The sequence below is a fragment of the Heterodontus francisci genome, chromosome 39, assembly GCF_036365525.1.
Source record: "Heterodontus francisci isolate sHetFra1 chromosome 39, sHetFra1.hap1, whole genome shotgun sequence".
Classification (NCBI taxonomy): Eukaryota; Metazoa; Chordata; class Chondrichthyes; order Heterodontiformes; family Heterodontidae; genus Heterodontus; species Heterodontus francisci.
Genome location: NC_090409.1, coordinates 39,166,399 through 39,182,277, shown reverse-complemented (window position 1 = coordinate 39,182,277; position 15,879 = coordinate 39,166,399). Strand labels below are relative to the sequence as shown.

The window sequence follows — 15,879 nt, the reverse complement described above, 5'->3', positions numbered from 1 at the left end:
TGGAAAGACTTCGAGTGGCATCCAACTATTCGACTTTGGTTCACCTCACCAAACCAAAGATCTTCCTTCCAGATCATGACAACGTTTTTTTTTTATTGTTCTTTTCATTCCTATGAAACAGCTGTAAACCAAACTCCTTTTTGCTCCCCCGGTTAACCAGTTTTTGAATGGATGTGTGGTGTGTGCATGAGGGCTAGGGAAAATAAGGGACTTTAACATCTTGTCATGCAGGCCCCCATTCCCAAAAATGAGGCATATTAATTTTGCCACATGCACATTGATTTTTAAACTGTTACTGGTGTAAAAAAAGAACTTGCTTTTTTAAAAAAAAAAACACCAGACCCTTGACTGGAAAGATATTTGCCTATTTACAGACAATACTTAAAAGGGACAAAAGACCCTGACACGTTCAATCCACAATGGACTTTTGATTATCAGATCTTAAAGGTGGAGGAGTTCACATTCCAGGTTGATGGCTAAGATTGCCGTATACAAAAATGGACGTGGTCAGACCAGCTAGTCACATGACTAACTTGCAGGGCCACCTGAGTTTTTTTTTTTGAATTTGAACCTGCCACAGTGTTTGTAACTGGCAGAAAGCAGTTTACTCCTAGACTGAAGAAGGTCTCTCCTGCCTGCTCCCATCTCTTTCTCACAAGCCTCTGAACCCACTGAAGACACATGAACCTCAAAGAGAGAAAAGTCTCCTACATTGAACAAGGTTTAAGAAGAATACTGGGCCCCAATGACATGTAAGACCTACCTACAATCAAAGACTCCACAGCGAGCTTGAAGCACAGTAACGAACCCCCCTTTTAGAGATTGCCTCAAACTTTTCACTTCATTTATCTTCTCTTTTCAGTCCTTATCTACATACATCATGTATGCATGCTGGCGTGGGCGGGTCATGTATCTGTAGGCATTATCCGAATTAGAGTTCAAGGTTAAATTTAATAAATTTCAATCTTTCTTCTTTAAACCTAAAAAAACCTGTGTGTGCTGATTTCTTTTCCTTATAATTGGAAAGCGGTGAACAAGGATTCGCCAAAGGGGAGCTATAAAGAGAGTGTGTTTAACATTAAACCTTGTTACAATCTCGGTTTGAATATATATTTACTTCATTATTGGTTAAGATTTGGCTTTATAATAAACAGTTAATTTTGTTGTTGATTAAAGAAGACCTGGTTGCTGTGCTTTATTCTGGGGGACAGAGTATCTAACTGGCTGTTTCAGTAAGTGGGAAAATGTATTGATATGCTGTGGCCCGTGGAGAAGCGGGACTGAATTAACAGTGCATTCCTCCCACCTCGGTTGTAACACCATGTATTCACAATACCCTCTGACCTTCCCCTCTTTGATGCTGAACAACCTGTACTTAGCAAAGGACTCCGTTTTACACCCTTACGCCCCCTACCTCAATGTATTTTGTGCTGGACATGATGTTGAGCTTTTCCTTCGTCACTTTTGCCTCTGGGATCACTTCTTTGACCAGGAGTCCAACCCCGCCGACCAGCAGTCCCATTCACCCGCCTCCGGCATCGGACCCCTCCCCCTGGCCTCTTACCCGCTCTTGAGCTTTTCATTGAAAACTGTCGGCGTGACATCGGTCTTCTTAGTTTCTCTGCCACCCCCTCCCCGCACCCCCCTCACTCACTCACTCACTCTAACCTCTCTCCCTCTGAACTTGCTGCACTCCCTTCTCTCAGGTCTAACCCTGACATTGTGGTTATTAATCTATTGCAGTTCTGATGAAGGGACACAGACCTGAAACGTTAACTCTGTTCTCTCTCGCTGCACAGACGCTGCCTGATCGTTTTCCAGCACTTTCTGTTTTTATTGCCTCTGGATTGCCAGTCCGATAACATTATCCGCTCAGCCTCCGGCTCCACCCTGCCCTTGTACTTTGGTCTCTGCCTGCAGCTGCTCTTTCTCTTTCGGTCTGACTCCTCCGGCTGAGCAGCAGCAGCTCCCCTGTCTCCGGGAGGGGATGATTGAGGCCTTGACGATAGAAAAGGGGTTTCAGGTACTGTCAGTGTCTCACACTCGGGGGGGTCAGTAATGGCGAGCGGCTCCTTCCTGATAAACGTTGCTGTTTGCGGTTTGCGCCTCCTTGTTTTTTTCAGCACCGTTCACCATCCAGACCAGATGGTGCAGGAAATAAACTTTAAAATGGCGGCGGACACGGGGGGCCATCTTGTTCAGCGCGGTCCCGCCCCCGCTGCCGCCCATTGGCTGAACCGACTCATGTCAGTCTGTGTTCCTATTGGCCGAGCTCGGTGTCGATCAGGGTCAAGGCGATGAATGCTCCGCCCAGCTGTTTCGCCGCCGAGGGGCGGGTCTGCGCTGATTGACGGTTAGAATCCACCAATAGAAATCGAGCTAAAACAATAAAATTGTGAAATAAAGACTTTCAGCAGTTGTGATAAAACCTCATTGACTGGAAAGCAGGACAGAGTTTATAATTATAGTCAATTTGCTTTGTTTCTGTTTGGGCTTTCTTTTTAACATTATTCCCTCACTATGGAATCTAATTTTTAATTTTAAAATTTGCTGAGAGCAAAACAAGTGCAAAATATTCATTATATAAGCACGGATACAAAAATTGTGCAGTCGGTCTAAGGAGGCCTCGCATGTTCCTCTCAAGGTCACTCACCATCCTGGAAATATCATCCAGAACATTCTGGGGGTTACCATTGACCAGAAACTGAACTGGACCAGCCATATAAATACTGTGTCTACAAGAGCAGGTCAGAGACTGGGAATCCTGAGGCGAGTAACTCACCTCCCGACTCCCCAAAGCCTGTCCACCATCGACAAGGCACAAGTCAGGAGTGTGATGGAAGACTCTCCACTTGCCTGGATGAGTGCAGCTCCAACAACACTCAAGAAGCTCGACACCATCCAGGACAAAGCAGCCCGCTTGATTGACACCCCATCTACAAACATTCACTCTCTCCACCACCGACACACAGTGGTAGCAGTGTGTACCATCTACAAGATGCACTGCAGCAACGCACCAAGGCTCCTTAGACAACACCTTCCAAACCCATGACCTCTACCAACTAGAAGGACAAAGGCAGCAGATGCATGGGAACACCACCACCTGCAAGTTCCCCTCCAAGCCACACACCATCCCGAGTAGAACTGTCGCTGGGTCAAAATCCTGCAACATCCTTCCTAACAGCAGAATGGTGTGCATACTCTCCATGGACCCAGACACAGGGACCAGGACTGATCCCTCTCTGTCTGGACCCAGACCCAGACACAGGGACCGGGACTGATCCCTCTCCGTCTGAACCCAGACCCAGACACAGGGACTGGGACTGATCCCTCTCCGTCTGAACCCAGACCCAGACACAGGGACCAGGACTGATCCCTCTCTGTCTGAACCCAGACCCAGGGACCAGGACTGATCCCTCTCTGTCTGGACCCAGACACAGGGACTGGGACTGGGTTTGACTCCCCTCTCAGTCTGGACCCAGACACAGACACAGAGTCCGGGACTGATCCCCCTCTTTCTGGACCCAGACACGGGGACCGGGACTGATCCCCCTCTTTCTGGACCCAGACACGGGGACCGGGACTGATCCCCCTCTGTCTGGACCCAGATACAGGGACCGGGACTGATCCCCCTCTGTCTGGACCCAGATACAGGGACCGGGACTGATCCCTCTCTGTCTGGACCCAGACACAGGGACCCAGACTGATCATCCTCTGTCTGGACCCAGACACAGGGACCGGGACTGATTCCCCTCTGTCTGGACCCTGACACAGACACGGGGACTGGGACTGATCCCCCTCTGTCTGGACCCAGACACGGGGACTGGGACTGATCCCCCTCTGTCTGGACCCAGACACAGGGACTCGGACTGATCCCCCTCTGTCTGGACCCAGATACAGGGACCGGGACTGATCCCCCTCTGTCTGGACCCTGACACAGACACGGGGACTGGGACTGATCCCCCTCTGTCTGGACCCAGACACGGGGACTGGGACTGATCCCCCTCTGTCTGGACCCAGACACAGGGACTCGGACTGATCCCCCTCTGTCTGAACCCAGACACTGGGACCAGGACTGATCCCCCTCTGTCTGGACCCAGACACAGGGGTTAGGACTGATTCCCCTCTGTCTGGACCCAGACACAGGGACCAGGACTGATCCCCCTCTGTCTGAACCCAGACACAGGGACTGGGACTGATCCCCCCTCTGTCTGGACAGAGACACAGACACGGGGACCGGGACTGATTCCCCTCTGTCTGGACCATACCCCTATCGTCCCTGTGTTTCAAAGTATAACAGGCGCAGTTGGCCGATCCGGGTTGAGCAGCAGATTCCCTGTCTCCGTCTCCGAGAGGGGATGATCAGGGTTCGGGAGAATGGATGGAAAAGCGCTGCAGGTATTGTCAGTGTCTCACACCCGGGGAGAGGGAGGGGGATGTGGGGGAAACTTTCCTTTCTCTCCCCGAGGATTCGCCTCTTTATTGTTTGTCTCCCTCTAAAAAAAAAGGAGGAGAGTTTGTTCCATTTCGGGGCGTTGTCTTCCTGACCCTGGGGCAGGGTCTCATTTATAAAAGGAGAAATGTCAGACAGGAGATGGAGCGAGAGAAACTGTGTTTAAACTGAAAATAAACACCTAGCTGTTAATCTACACCCAGGGGTGGGGGACACAGTGACACAGTCCGGTTCAGAAATGGACATGAGCAGCAAGAAACTGTGGTAAAGGGGGGTAACTGTGTTTTCTTGTTGCAGGGACCCAACTTACAGAAACTCCTCCTCCTCCTGCTGCTGCTAAATGCTGTTGCTGCTGTTTCAGGTAAGCGCTGTGACTGCTCTCACGTTCAGCAGAGCTCGGATTAGTTGGTTCAGTGTTGAAGCCTGGGTGATTCTGCAAACCTCAGTCCCAAATCCAGTGTTTGTTTGGGGATCTCACTGCCAGTTCACTGGTCTGTCATTGTTCTCCCAAAGGGGGGAGGTGGGCAGGGTGACCAATATCCTGATGTGTTCTCCCAGCATGTGTACAATGGGAAACACACGATTCAAAGTGCTGTCCAGCTGCTCTGTGGATACAAATATCCAGCACAAGCTGGTTTTAGTTGAAGGCCCTTAATGCCTGACCTTTAACCTTCCCACAGAAATGAAAGCAGTGAGTTACTGATCAGTGCTTCTTGTAAATCAAGCATCGCAGTGTAACCATGTGAAGCTTGGGATGGAATGTACCAGCAGGGAGGTTATATCTGTGGATAAATACTTTCAATCTTTTCCAGGTTACTCGCCTGTCCCAGTTTCTGGGTTCCTTGGGGAGCAGGTTGTGCTGCCATGTGTCTACAAAGAGAATGTCCCAGTCTCTGATTTCCAGGTAATTTGGTGGATATTCAAGCGTGGAGTTTTACACAAATTTGTCAATGGAAATGATGATTTGGCACTACAAGACCCACGGTTCAGAAACAGAACAAACCTGTTCAAAGATCAACTGGAACAAGGCAACTGGTCAGTTATGATCTCTGACCTCAGGCAGTCAGACCAGTACAAGTATGTGTGCCAGTTTTACAAGAGGGCAGATGTTGTCTTTCATCAAGATGTCGATCTCTCTGTAACAGGTGAGAGGTTTCTGTTTCAGGTATTCTGCATTTACTCTGATTTTATTGGTACAGTAGTGCAGTGGTTATGTTACTAGACTAGTAATCCAGAGGCCTGGACTAGTAATCCAGAGGTGAGGTGAGAGTGACTGCCGTTGACATCAAGGCAGCATTTGACCGAATATGGCATCAAGGAGCCCTCGCAAAACTGAGGTCGATGGGAATCGGGGAAAACCCTCCGCTGGCTGAAGTCATACCTAGCACAAAGGAAGATGGTTGTGGTTGTTGGAGGTCAATCATCTGAGCTCCAGGACATCACTGCAGGAGTTCCTTATTAGCGATAGTCAGCACAGTTTTGTGACGGGTAGGTCGTGCCTCACAAACCTTATTGAGTTTTTCGAGAAGGTGACCAAACAGGTGGATGAGGGTAAAGCAGTGGATGTGGTGTATATGGATTTCAGTAAGGCGTTTGATAAGGTTCCCCATGGTAGGCTATTGCAGAAAATACGGAAGTATGGGGTTGAAGGTGATTTAGAGCTTTGGATCAGAAATTGGCTAGCTGAAAGAAGACAGAGGGTGGTGGTTGATGGCAAATGTTCATTCTGGAGTTTAGTTACTAGTGGTGTACCGCAAGGATCTGTTTTGGGGCCACTGCTGTTTGTCATTTTTATAAATGACCTGGATGAGGGTGTAGAAGGGTGGGTTAGTAAATTTGCGGATGACACGAAGGTCGGTGGAGTTGTGGATAGTGTCGAAGGGTGTTGTAGGGTACAGAGGGACATAGATAGGCTGCAGAGCTGGGCTGAGAGATGGCAAATGGAGTTTAATGTGGAAAAGTGCGAGGTGATTCACTTTGGAAGGAGTAACAGGAATGCAGAGTACTGGGCTAATGGGAAGATTCTTGGTAGTGTAGATGAACAGAGAGATCTTGGTGTCCAGGTGCATAAATCCCTGAAGGTTGCTACCCAGGTTAATAGGGCTGTTAAGAAGGCATATGGTGTATTAGCTTTTATTAGTAGGGGGATCGAGTTTCGGAGCCACGAGGTCATGCTGCAGCTGTACAAAACTCTGGTGAGACCGCACCTGGAGTATTGCGTGCAGTTCTGGTCACTGCATTATAGGAAGGATGTGGAAGCTATGGAAAGGGTGCAGAGGAGATTTACTAGGATGTTGCCTGGTATGGAGGGAAGGCTGAGGGACTTGAGGTTGTTTTCATTGGAGAGAAGGAGGAGGAGAGGTGACTTAATAGAGACATATAAGATAATCAGAGGGTTAGATAGGTTGGATAGTGAGAGTCTTTTTCCTCGGATGGTGATGGCAAACACGAGGGGACATAGCTTTAAGTTGAGGGGTGATAGATATAGGACAGATGTCAGAGGTAGTTTCTTTACTCAGAGAGTAGTAAGGGCGTGGAACGCCCTGCCTGCAACAGTAGTAGACTCGCCAACTTTAAGGGCATTTAAGTGGACATTGGATAGACACATGGATGAAAATGGAATAGTGTAGGTCAGATGGTTTCACAGGTCGGCGCAACATCGAGGGCCGAAGGGCCTGCACTGCGCTGTAATGTTCTAATTCTAATTCCTCAGGGTAGTGTCCGAGGCCCAACCATCTTCAGCTGCTTCATCAATGACCTTCTTTCAATCATAAGTTCAGAAGCGGGGATGTTCGCTGGTGATTGTGCAATGTTCAGCACCATTCGTGACTCCTCAGATACTGAAGCAGTCCGTGTAGAAATGCAGCAAGACCTGGACAATATCCAGGCTTGGGCTGTTAAGTGGCAAGTAACATTCGCACCACACAAGTGCCAGGCAATGACCATCTCCAACAAGAGAGAATCTAACCATCTCCCCTTGACATTCAACGGCATTACCATCGCTGAATCCCCCACTATCAACATCCTAGGGGCTACCATTGACCAGAAACTGAACTGGAGTAGCCATATAAATACCATGGCTACAAGAGCAGGTCAGAGGCTGGGAATCCTGAGGCGAGTAACTCACCTCCTGACTCCCCAAAGCCTGTCCACCATCTACAAGGCACAAGTCAGGAGTGTGATGGAATACTCTCCACTTGCCTGGATGGGTGCAGCTCCAACAACACTCAAGAAGCTCGACACCATCCAGGACAAAGCAGCCCGCTTGATTGGCACCCCATCTACAAACATTCACTCCCTCCACCACCAACGCACAGTGGCAGCAGTGTGTACCATCTACAAGATGCACTGCAGCAATGCACCAAGGCTCCTTAGACAGCACCTTCCAAACCCGTGACCTCTACCAACTAGAAGGACAAGGGCAGCAAATACATGGGAACACCACCACCTGCAAGTTCCCCTCCAAGTCACACACCATCCTGACTTGGAACTATATTGCCGTTCCTTCACTGTCGCTGGGTCAAAATCCTAGAACTCCCTTCCGAACAGCACTGTGGGTGTACCTAACCCACCTGGACTGCAGCGGTTCAAGAAGGCAGCTCACCACCACCTTCTCAAGGGCAATTAGGGATGGGCAATAAATCCTGGCCTGGCCAGCGACGCCCACATCCCATGGATGAATTAAAAAAAATAATCCAGAGAATGTGAGTTCAAATCCCACCATGGAATCCCACTTTCAGAATTGAAATTCAGTTTAAAATAAATCTGGAAATATAAAGTTGGTCCCAATAAAAGTGACCATGAAGCTGTTGGATTGTTGTAAAACCCAACTGGTTCACTAATGTCCCTCTCGGGAAGGAAACCTGCCATCCTTACCTGGTCTGGTCTATATGTGACTCCAGTCCCACATTAACCTGGTTGACTTTTAACTGCCCTCTGATTTGCTCGGTCACTTCAATCAGTTTGTATCAAACCACCAGAAAGAAAAACAAGAATAAAACTGAACGGACCACTGGCTGTGACCCAGATATCGAATCAGGACACAGCAAAGGCTAACCCAGCCCTTTTGACACTGCAAAGTCCCCCTCACTGACATCTGGAGACTGGTGTCCATGTTGGGAGAGATTTGTGAGACAGTCATAGTCACAGAATCAACCCGACATCCCAGACTCCTCGATCACCATCCCTGGGTATGTCCTGTCCCACTGGCAGGACAGACCCACCAGTGGTGGGGACACAGTGGTATACAGTCAGGAGGGAGTGACTCCAGGACTCCTCAACATTGACTCTGAGCCCCATGAAATCTCACAGCTTCAGGTCAAACATGGGCCTGGAGACCTCCTGCTGATTATCACCTCCTGCCCTCCCTCAGCTGATGAATCAGTTCTCCTCCACGTTGAACACCACTTGGAGGAAGCACTGAGGGTAACAAGGACACAGAATGTACTGAGTGGGGACTTCACTGTCTATCACTAAGGGTCACTCTGTAATCCCACCACTGACCGAGCTGGCTGAGCCCTGAAGGACAGAGCTGCTAAACTGGGTGATGGAAGGAGTTAACGGTGCTATCAAGCTGCTCTCACTCTCCAAAAACATGCTACATCTGTCTCCAGATGTTGGGGTGCAGGAGTGGGGTCCATAGCACCCCTCAGGCAGCCTTTACAAGACCCAGTGCACTTACCTTGAAAGTGTTTTCCCAGTCGGCCCAGGATCCTGTGGGAATTCTCTCCACAGGTGGGTGTAGTCTGCTGGGAATGATCCTGCTGGGGGTAACTCTGGAAAACTTCCATTCTACCCCTCAAAGTGAATGCAATCCTGTTGGATTTTTCACTCTGCCGACCCTGTTCCTGATCCTTCCTGATCTGTTTGTCCCGAGTCTCGTTCCTCCCGGGATGTGTTTCCCTACAGCCCGATAGAGTATTTGAACATTTCTGCAGTTTACATAAGAAATAGGAGCAAGAGGAGGCCATTCAGCCCTTCGAGCCTGTTCCGACATTCAATGAGATCATGGCTGATCTTCTACTTCAACACCATTTTCCTGCACTACCCCCGTAACCCTTGATATTTTTAATATGTAGAAATCTGTCGATCTCAGTCTTGAACATACTCAATGATTGAGCCTCCACTGCCCTCTGGGGCAGAGAATTCTGAAGATTCACCACCCTCTGAGTGAAGAAATTCCTCCTAATCTCAGTCCTAAATGGCTTACCTCTTATTCTGAGACTGTGTCCCCTGGTTCTAGACCCCACCCCCCCCACCCCCAGCCTGGGGAGACATCCTTCCTACATCTACCCTGTCGAGACCTGTAAGAATTTTGTATGTTTGAATGAGATCACCTCTCATTCTCCTAAACTCTAGAGAATAAAGGCCCAGTCCATTTAATCTTTCCTCATCAGACAATCCCTCCATCCCGGGAATTAGTTTGATGAACCTTCGTTGCACTGTCTTCGAGGCAAGTGTATCTTTCCTTTGGTAATGAGACCAAAACTACACAATACTCCAGATGCAGTCTCACCAAGGCTCTATATAATTGCAGTCTTTACTCCTATACTCAAATCCTCTTGTAATAAAAACCAACATACCATTAGCTGTTTTAATTGCTTGCTGTACCTGCATGTTAGCTTTCAGTGACTCATGAACAAGGACACCCAAGTCCTTTTGAAATTCAACATTCCCAGCCTCTCACTGTTTAAGAAATACTCTGTATTTCTGTTTTCCCTCCCAAAGTGGATTACCTCACATTTCTCCAATCTTTTGCCCACTTGCTTAACCTCTCCAAATCCCCTTGAAGCCTCTTTGCATCCTCCTCACAACTCTCACTTCCACCTAGTTTTTTGTCTTCTGCAAACTTGGAAATATTACATTTAATCCCCACATCCAAATCATTGATCTAGATTGTGAATAGCTGGGCCCAAGCACTGTTCCTTGTAGTATCCCACTTGTAACAACCTGCCAACCTGGAAATGACCCATTTATTCCGACTCTCTGTTTTCTGTCTGTTAACCAGTTCTCAATCCCTGCCAGTATATTCACTCCAATCCCATGTGTTCTCATTTTGTTTACCAACCTCTTGTGTGGGACTTTATCAGAGGTTTTCTTCAAATCCAGATATCGCACATCCACCTCTTCCCTCCCTTTTCTATTCTGTTAGTTACATCTCAAAAAAAAACTCCAACAGGTTTATAAAACATGATTTCCCTTTCATAAATCCAGGTTGACTCTGCCCAATCCTACCATTATTTTCGAAGTGTCCAGTTATCACATCCTTTATTGTAGATTCTAGCATTTTCCCTATGACTGATGTCTAGGCTAACAGGTCTGTAGTTCCCTGTTTTCTCTCTCCCTCCTTTCTTAAACAGTTGGGTTACATTTACCACCTTCCAGTCTGCGGGAACCATTCCAGAGTCTACAGAATTTTGAAAGATGACCACTAATGCATCAACTATCTCTACAGCCACCTCTTTCAACATGCTGGGATATAGATCATCAGGTCCAGAGGATTTATCTACTTTCAGTCCCACTAATTTCTCTTGTACTTGTTTATTAATATTGGTATCTTGCAGTTCCTTGTTTACACTAGTCCCTTGATTCTCCATTATTTCTGGGAGCTTTTTAGTATTTTCCTCTGTGAAGACTGACACAAAGTATTTGTTTTATTTTCTCTGCCATTTCCTTGTTCCCAATTATAAATTCTCCTAAGTCTGTTTGTAATGGACCCACATTTGTCTTTGCTAATCTTTTCTGTTTTGCAGATCTGGAGAAGCTTTTACAGTCTGTTTTTATGTTTCTCGCTAATTTACTCTCGTATTCTATTTCCCTTTCTTAAACTTTTTCCCGGTCCTCCTTTGCAGAATTTTGAAATGTTCCCAATCCTCAGGATTAACATTTTTTTGACAACTTTATACGCCTCTTCCTTTGCTCTAATACAATCCTTGATTTCTTTTGTTAGCTACAGTTGGAACACTTTTCTTGCTGGGATTTTTTACATTAAAGAAATGCATTTTTGTTGTAAACTGTGTATTAGATCTTCAGGTGTTAGCAATTGCCTGTCTACCGTCACACACAATACTAAACACATGATGTTTTCTTTAGAGCGCAATTGCCCACCTGTACTGAACACACCTGTACCAGGTAAATCTGTTTCTAAACTACTGCATGTGTTTTTAGATTTTACATATGCTCACACTGAATGGGTAATAAGTCCAACAATACGTGCGAGGAGCTCATGGACTGTTCTGTCACTAAGTTCGAGACCATTCGATCAGCTGTCTCTTTTTAAAAATATTTATTTCGAGATACAACACTGAAACAGGCCGTTCGGCCCACCGAGTCTGAGCCGACCATCAACCACCCATTTATACTAATCCTACATTCATCCCATACTCTTACCATGTCCCCACCTGTCTCTATATTTCCCTACCACCTACCTATACTAGGGGCAATTTACAATGGCCAATTTACCTATCAACCTGCAAGTCTTCTGGCTGTGGGAGGAAACCGGAGCACCCGGAGGAAACCCACGCAGACACAGGGAGAACTTGCAAACTCCACACGGGCAGCACCCAGAATTGAACCCGGGTCGCTGGAGCTGTGAGGCTGCAGTGCTAAACACTGTGCCACTGTGCTGCTTCTGCTGTGTCCCTCCCTTCCAGTAGCCCACCTGGCTAAACCTCCTATAATCCTCCCCCCTGCCCTAACCCTGAACTCTCATCTTTCTCTGGTTTCTCTCCTATTTCCACTCATTCCCTCTCTAAACTCATCTTGTCCATGAGACCCACCTCCTGTCCCCTTGATCCTGTTCCTGCTAAACTACTAATCATCCAACTTTCCCTCCTGGTCCCACGTGAGCCGGTATTTTAAATGGTTCTTTCTCTTCAGATATTCTCCATTCCTCCTTTTAAATCCACCATCATCACCCCCTCCTCAAAAAAAAACAACCCCTCACCCTTGGAAGCTGTTGTTCCATCTCCAAACTCCCTTTCCATTCCCAAATTGAAGGGAGGCTGCTGCTGGTCAGTGTCCAGTTCTCTGCATTGGAAAGCATGTATCAATCAGACTGTGGGGCAGTGAGTGTGTGCAAGGAACTGTGGGTGGCTTGGTGTGTGTGTGTGTGTGTGTGTGTGTGTGTGTGTGTGTGTGTGTGTGTGTGTGTGTGTGTGTGTGTGTGTGTGTGTGTGTGTGTGTGTGTGTGTGTGTGTGTGTGTGTGTGTGTGTGTGTGATTATTGGTGTTTAATCTCCCACATTCCTCCAGGACTAGAATTGACCAGGGATGTGTTTGTACTGGGGATGGTTCTGAAACACTAGGTGCTGACAGTCTCTGCTGTTAGTTTTGTTAGTGTGTCGCAGTCTGTTAACGGCTTCATTCTGTCTCCAGGTCGTGGACTCTCTACTGAAGCAATAGTTGGATTGGTCATCGGAATTCTTCTTCTTCTCCTCCTCATTGCTGTAATTGTGGTTTTTGTTGTCCGAAAGCGACAAAGATGGTGAGTTCTAGAATGTTCTACAGTTCCCATTGTTAATTCTAGTTTTGTTTTATTATATTTGGTGTTGTGGAAATGTTGTGTGCACTGATACACTTTGTGCTGTGTGGGATGTTTCAATGCTGCATTATCCAGTCACTTCCAGCTTGTTGTCATCCTCTAGCTGCTGAACTGAAGGTGAAGAGCAGGAATGTGCGGCTCCCTCTATCACACAGTTAATAGACACTCGCCTAATCTCTGCAGCAAACAACTCACCAGCCTACACCTAAAATCCCCTTGTCCCCTCTCCTCTGACTTTTCACCAGCCTCTGATCCTTGATCTGTTCCCCAGCCACTGACTCCATCCCCCTCCCTGGCCACTGTCTGAGGCTGAACCAGACTGTTCACAACCTCGGAGTCCTATCAGACCCTGTGCTGAGCTGCTCACTCCATATCCTCTCCATCACTAAGAACCCCTCCCTCTACCTCTGATATACCCTGTGTCCGCTCCCATCTCCTGAAACCCTCCATCCGTGCCTTTGTTATCTCTGGACTCGACAATTCCAATGTTCCCCTGGCCAATTCCACCTTGCACCCACCGTAAACTTGAGCTCATCTAAAATTCTGCTGCCCCGAATCCTAACTCACACCAAGTCCCATTCACCCATCACTCCTGTACTCACTGTCCTACATTCATCCTCCTGTTCAAATCCCTCTGAGGTCTCCTCACCCCCTCTCTCTCTTTTTGTAACCTCCTCCAGTGCTACAACCCTCCGAGATCTCTGTGCTCCTCCAATTCTGGCCTCTTGCACATCCCCTGATTCCTATCGTTCTACCATTGGTGGCCGTGCTTTCAGATGTCTGGGCCCTAAGCTCCTGGAATTCCCTCTGAAAACCCCTCCGCCTCTCCCTGAAAAGCTGCCTCTTTGACTGAGCTTTTGATCACCTGTCCGAAAATATCCCTATGTGACTCAGTGTTAAATTTTGTTTAATAATTGCTCCTGTGAAGCACCTTGGGATGATAAAGGAGCTATATCAATGCATGTTGTTGTTCAATCTCTATTTGTGGTTACATTTTTCAAACCACCCCCTGTGACCCGGCCATCTGTGGTTTTGATCACTAACAAGGATATGCTGCATTTCTCTGTCTCCCTCAACATCCACATCTCCCTGCCCACCTCTTACCCACCTGCCAGTGGGGAGGGGGAACTAACTAACTAAGCAGACTCTCTAACTCTGATCACTGACTCTCGCCCATCTCGATATTTCTGCCTCCGTCAGCCTGTTTGGTCACTGCTGGGTTGGGTTTGATCACATCAGGGAATATCCTGTCCATCTGTGACTCCTCTCAATAATACAGGATCAGTCTGGAGAGTACGGACATTCCCAGCCTCCTCCTGTCTGGTCTGATCCCCATCATCTTCAGCTCAGTGTTAACCGAGATCCTCATCAATTCTTCTTAATCTCCAATGTTGAGGTGAGCTGTTATTTTTCTATTGGTCTGGTGCCTCGGTCAGCACAGGTCCTGTGGAGTGTCCAGCTCTTGCCCATTGCCTCCTCTATCAGCCTCCTCTCCTCTACACTCTGTGCTCCATCACCGTGCAGCTCCTGTGACCCATTTTCCAACTGCCATTGGTGCCCAGGATGTTGAGTGTAATTTAATCGGTCTGTGTTCCTGAACAGCTCCTTTACCCACTTGTACAAAGTGTTGGATTCTTTTAATGTAACCTGAACTCTGCTGGTTTTTCCCTCCCAGGAAAGAGAACAAACTCAGCATCAATCGCAATGAAGCATCTAATGTCGTCCCTTTGACAGGGGTGACTTGTTCAGGTCACAAGGTCCCATGTTTCACAACAGCACCTGAGCATCAGAATGGAGCAGCTGGAGAACAAAACCTTCTGGGGAACGGGGCTGTCCAGCAGTAACGAACAGTGCTGTGTGTTGTGGTCAGTGTCTGGCACCTGCAGAGTCGTTGAGCAGAAGGCTGGGTAGATACGAATGGCTTTGAAGCGATTCAGTTTGAGTTGTTAGGACCATTTGAAACCCACAATAATAAATTACCTTGATTTAATTTTGTTTTCTCACTGCTCTCATTCAGAGAATCTATCAATCTCGGCTCGATATGAAGTATTCTGATCACTGTATTCGCTGCTGAAAGATTTCCAATACTGTTTTATTACCATTACATCAGATTACCAGCGTGTTGTAATGTCAGAGATGCAGCAGCCATTAGACACAGCAAGATCCCAACAACAATGTAATAATGACCCAGATCATCTGTTTTTTTTTAGTGATGTTGGTTGAGGGATAAATATTGTCCCCAGGACACCGGGGAGAACTACCCCCCCCCCCGCTCTTCTTCCAAATAGTGGCCGTGGGATCTTTTACACCCACCTGAGAGGGCAGACGGGGGCCTCGGTTTAATGTCTCATCTGAAAGACGGCACCTCCGACAGTGCAGCACTCCCTCAGTACTGACCCTCCGACAGTGTGGCACTCCCTCAGTACTGACCCTCTGACTGTGTGGCACTCCCTCAGTACTGACCCTCCGACAGTGCGGCACTCCCCCAGTAGTGACCCTCCAACAGTGCAGCACTCCCTCAGTCCTGACCCTCCGACAATGCGGCGCTCCCTCAGTAACTAACCTTTCCTCATCAGGCCAATCCCTCATCCCAGGAATCAGCCTAGTGAACCTTCTCTGAACTGCTTCCAACGCAAGTATATCCCTCCTTAAATAAGGAGAGCAAATCTGTACACAGTACTCTAGATGTGGTCTCACCACTGTCCTGTACAGTTGTAGCAAGACTTCCCTACTTTTATATTCCATTCCCCTTGCAATAAAGGCCAACATCCCATTTTCTTTCCTGATTACTTGTACCTGCAGACTGACTCTTTGTGATTCATGTACAAGGACACCCAGGTTCCTCTGTACCACAGCATTCTGCAGTCTCTCTCCATTTAAATATT

The 15,879-nt window shown here is 47.6% G+C and overlaps 1 protein-coding gene across 2 annotated transcripts; it reads left to right on the top strand.

Moving 5' to 3' along the window:
• Positions 1-1,919: 1,919 nt before the first annotated feature.
• LOC137352764 (myelin-oligodendrocyte glycoprotein-like) lies at positions 1,920-14,984 on the top strand. 2 transcript variants are annotated; one of them, XM_068018562.1, is made up of 6 exons: positions 1,921-2,023; positions 4,751-4,814; positions 5,266-5,598; positions 11,546-11,584; positions 12,829-12,937; positions 14,670-14,984. In XM_068018562.1, the coding sequence occupies exons 1-6, from the start codon at positions 1,988-1,990 to the stop codon at positions 14,836-14,838; spliced, it is 750 nt and encodes a 249-aa protein (XP_067874663.1). In that variant the 5' UTR covers positions 1,921-1,987; the 3' UTR covers positions 14,839-14,984. The 2 variants fall into 2 exon arrangements, with proteins under 2 accessions (XP_067874664.1, XP_067874663.1); XM_068018563.1 differs by lacking the exon at positions 11,546-11,584 and having other exon boundaries at positions 1,920-2,023.
• The last annotated feature ends 895 nt before the right edge of the window (positions 14,985-15,879 follow it).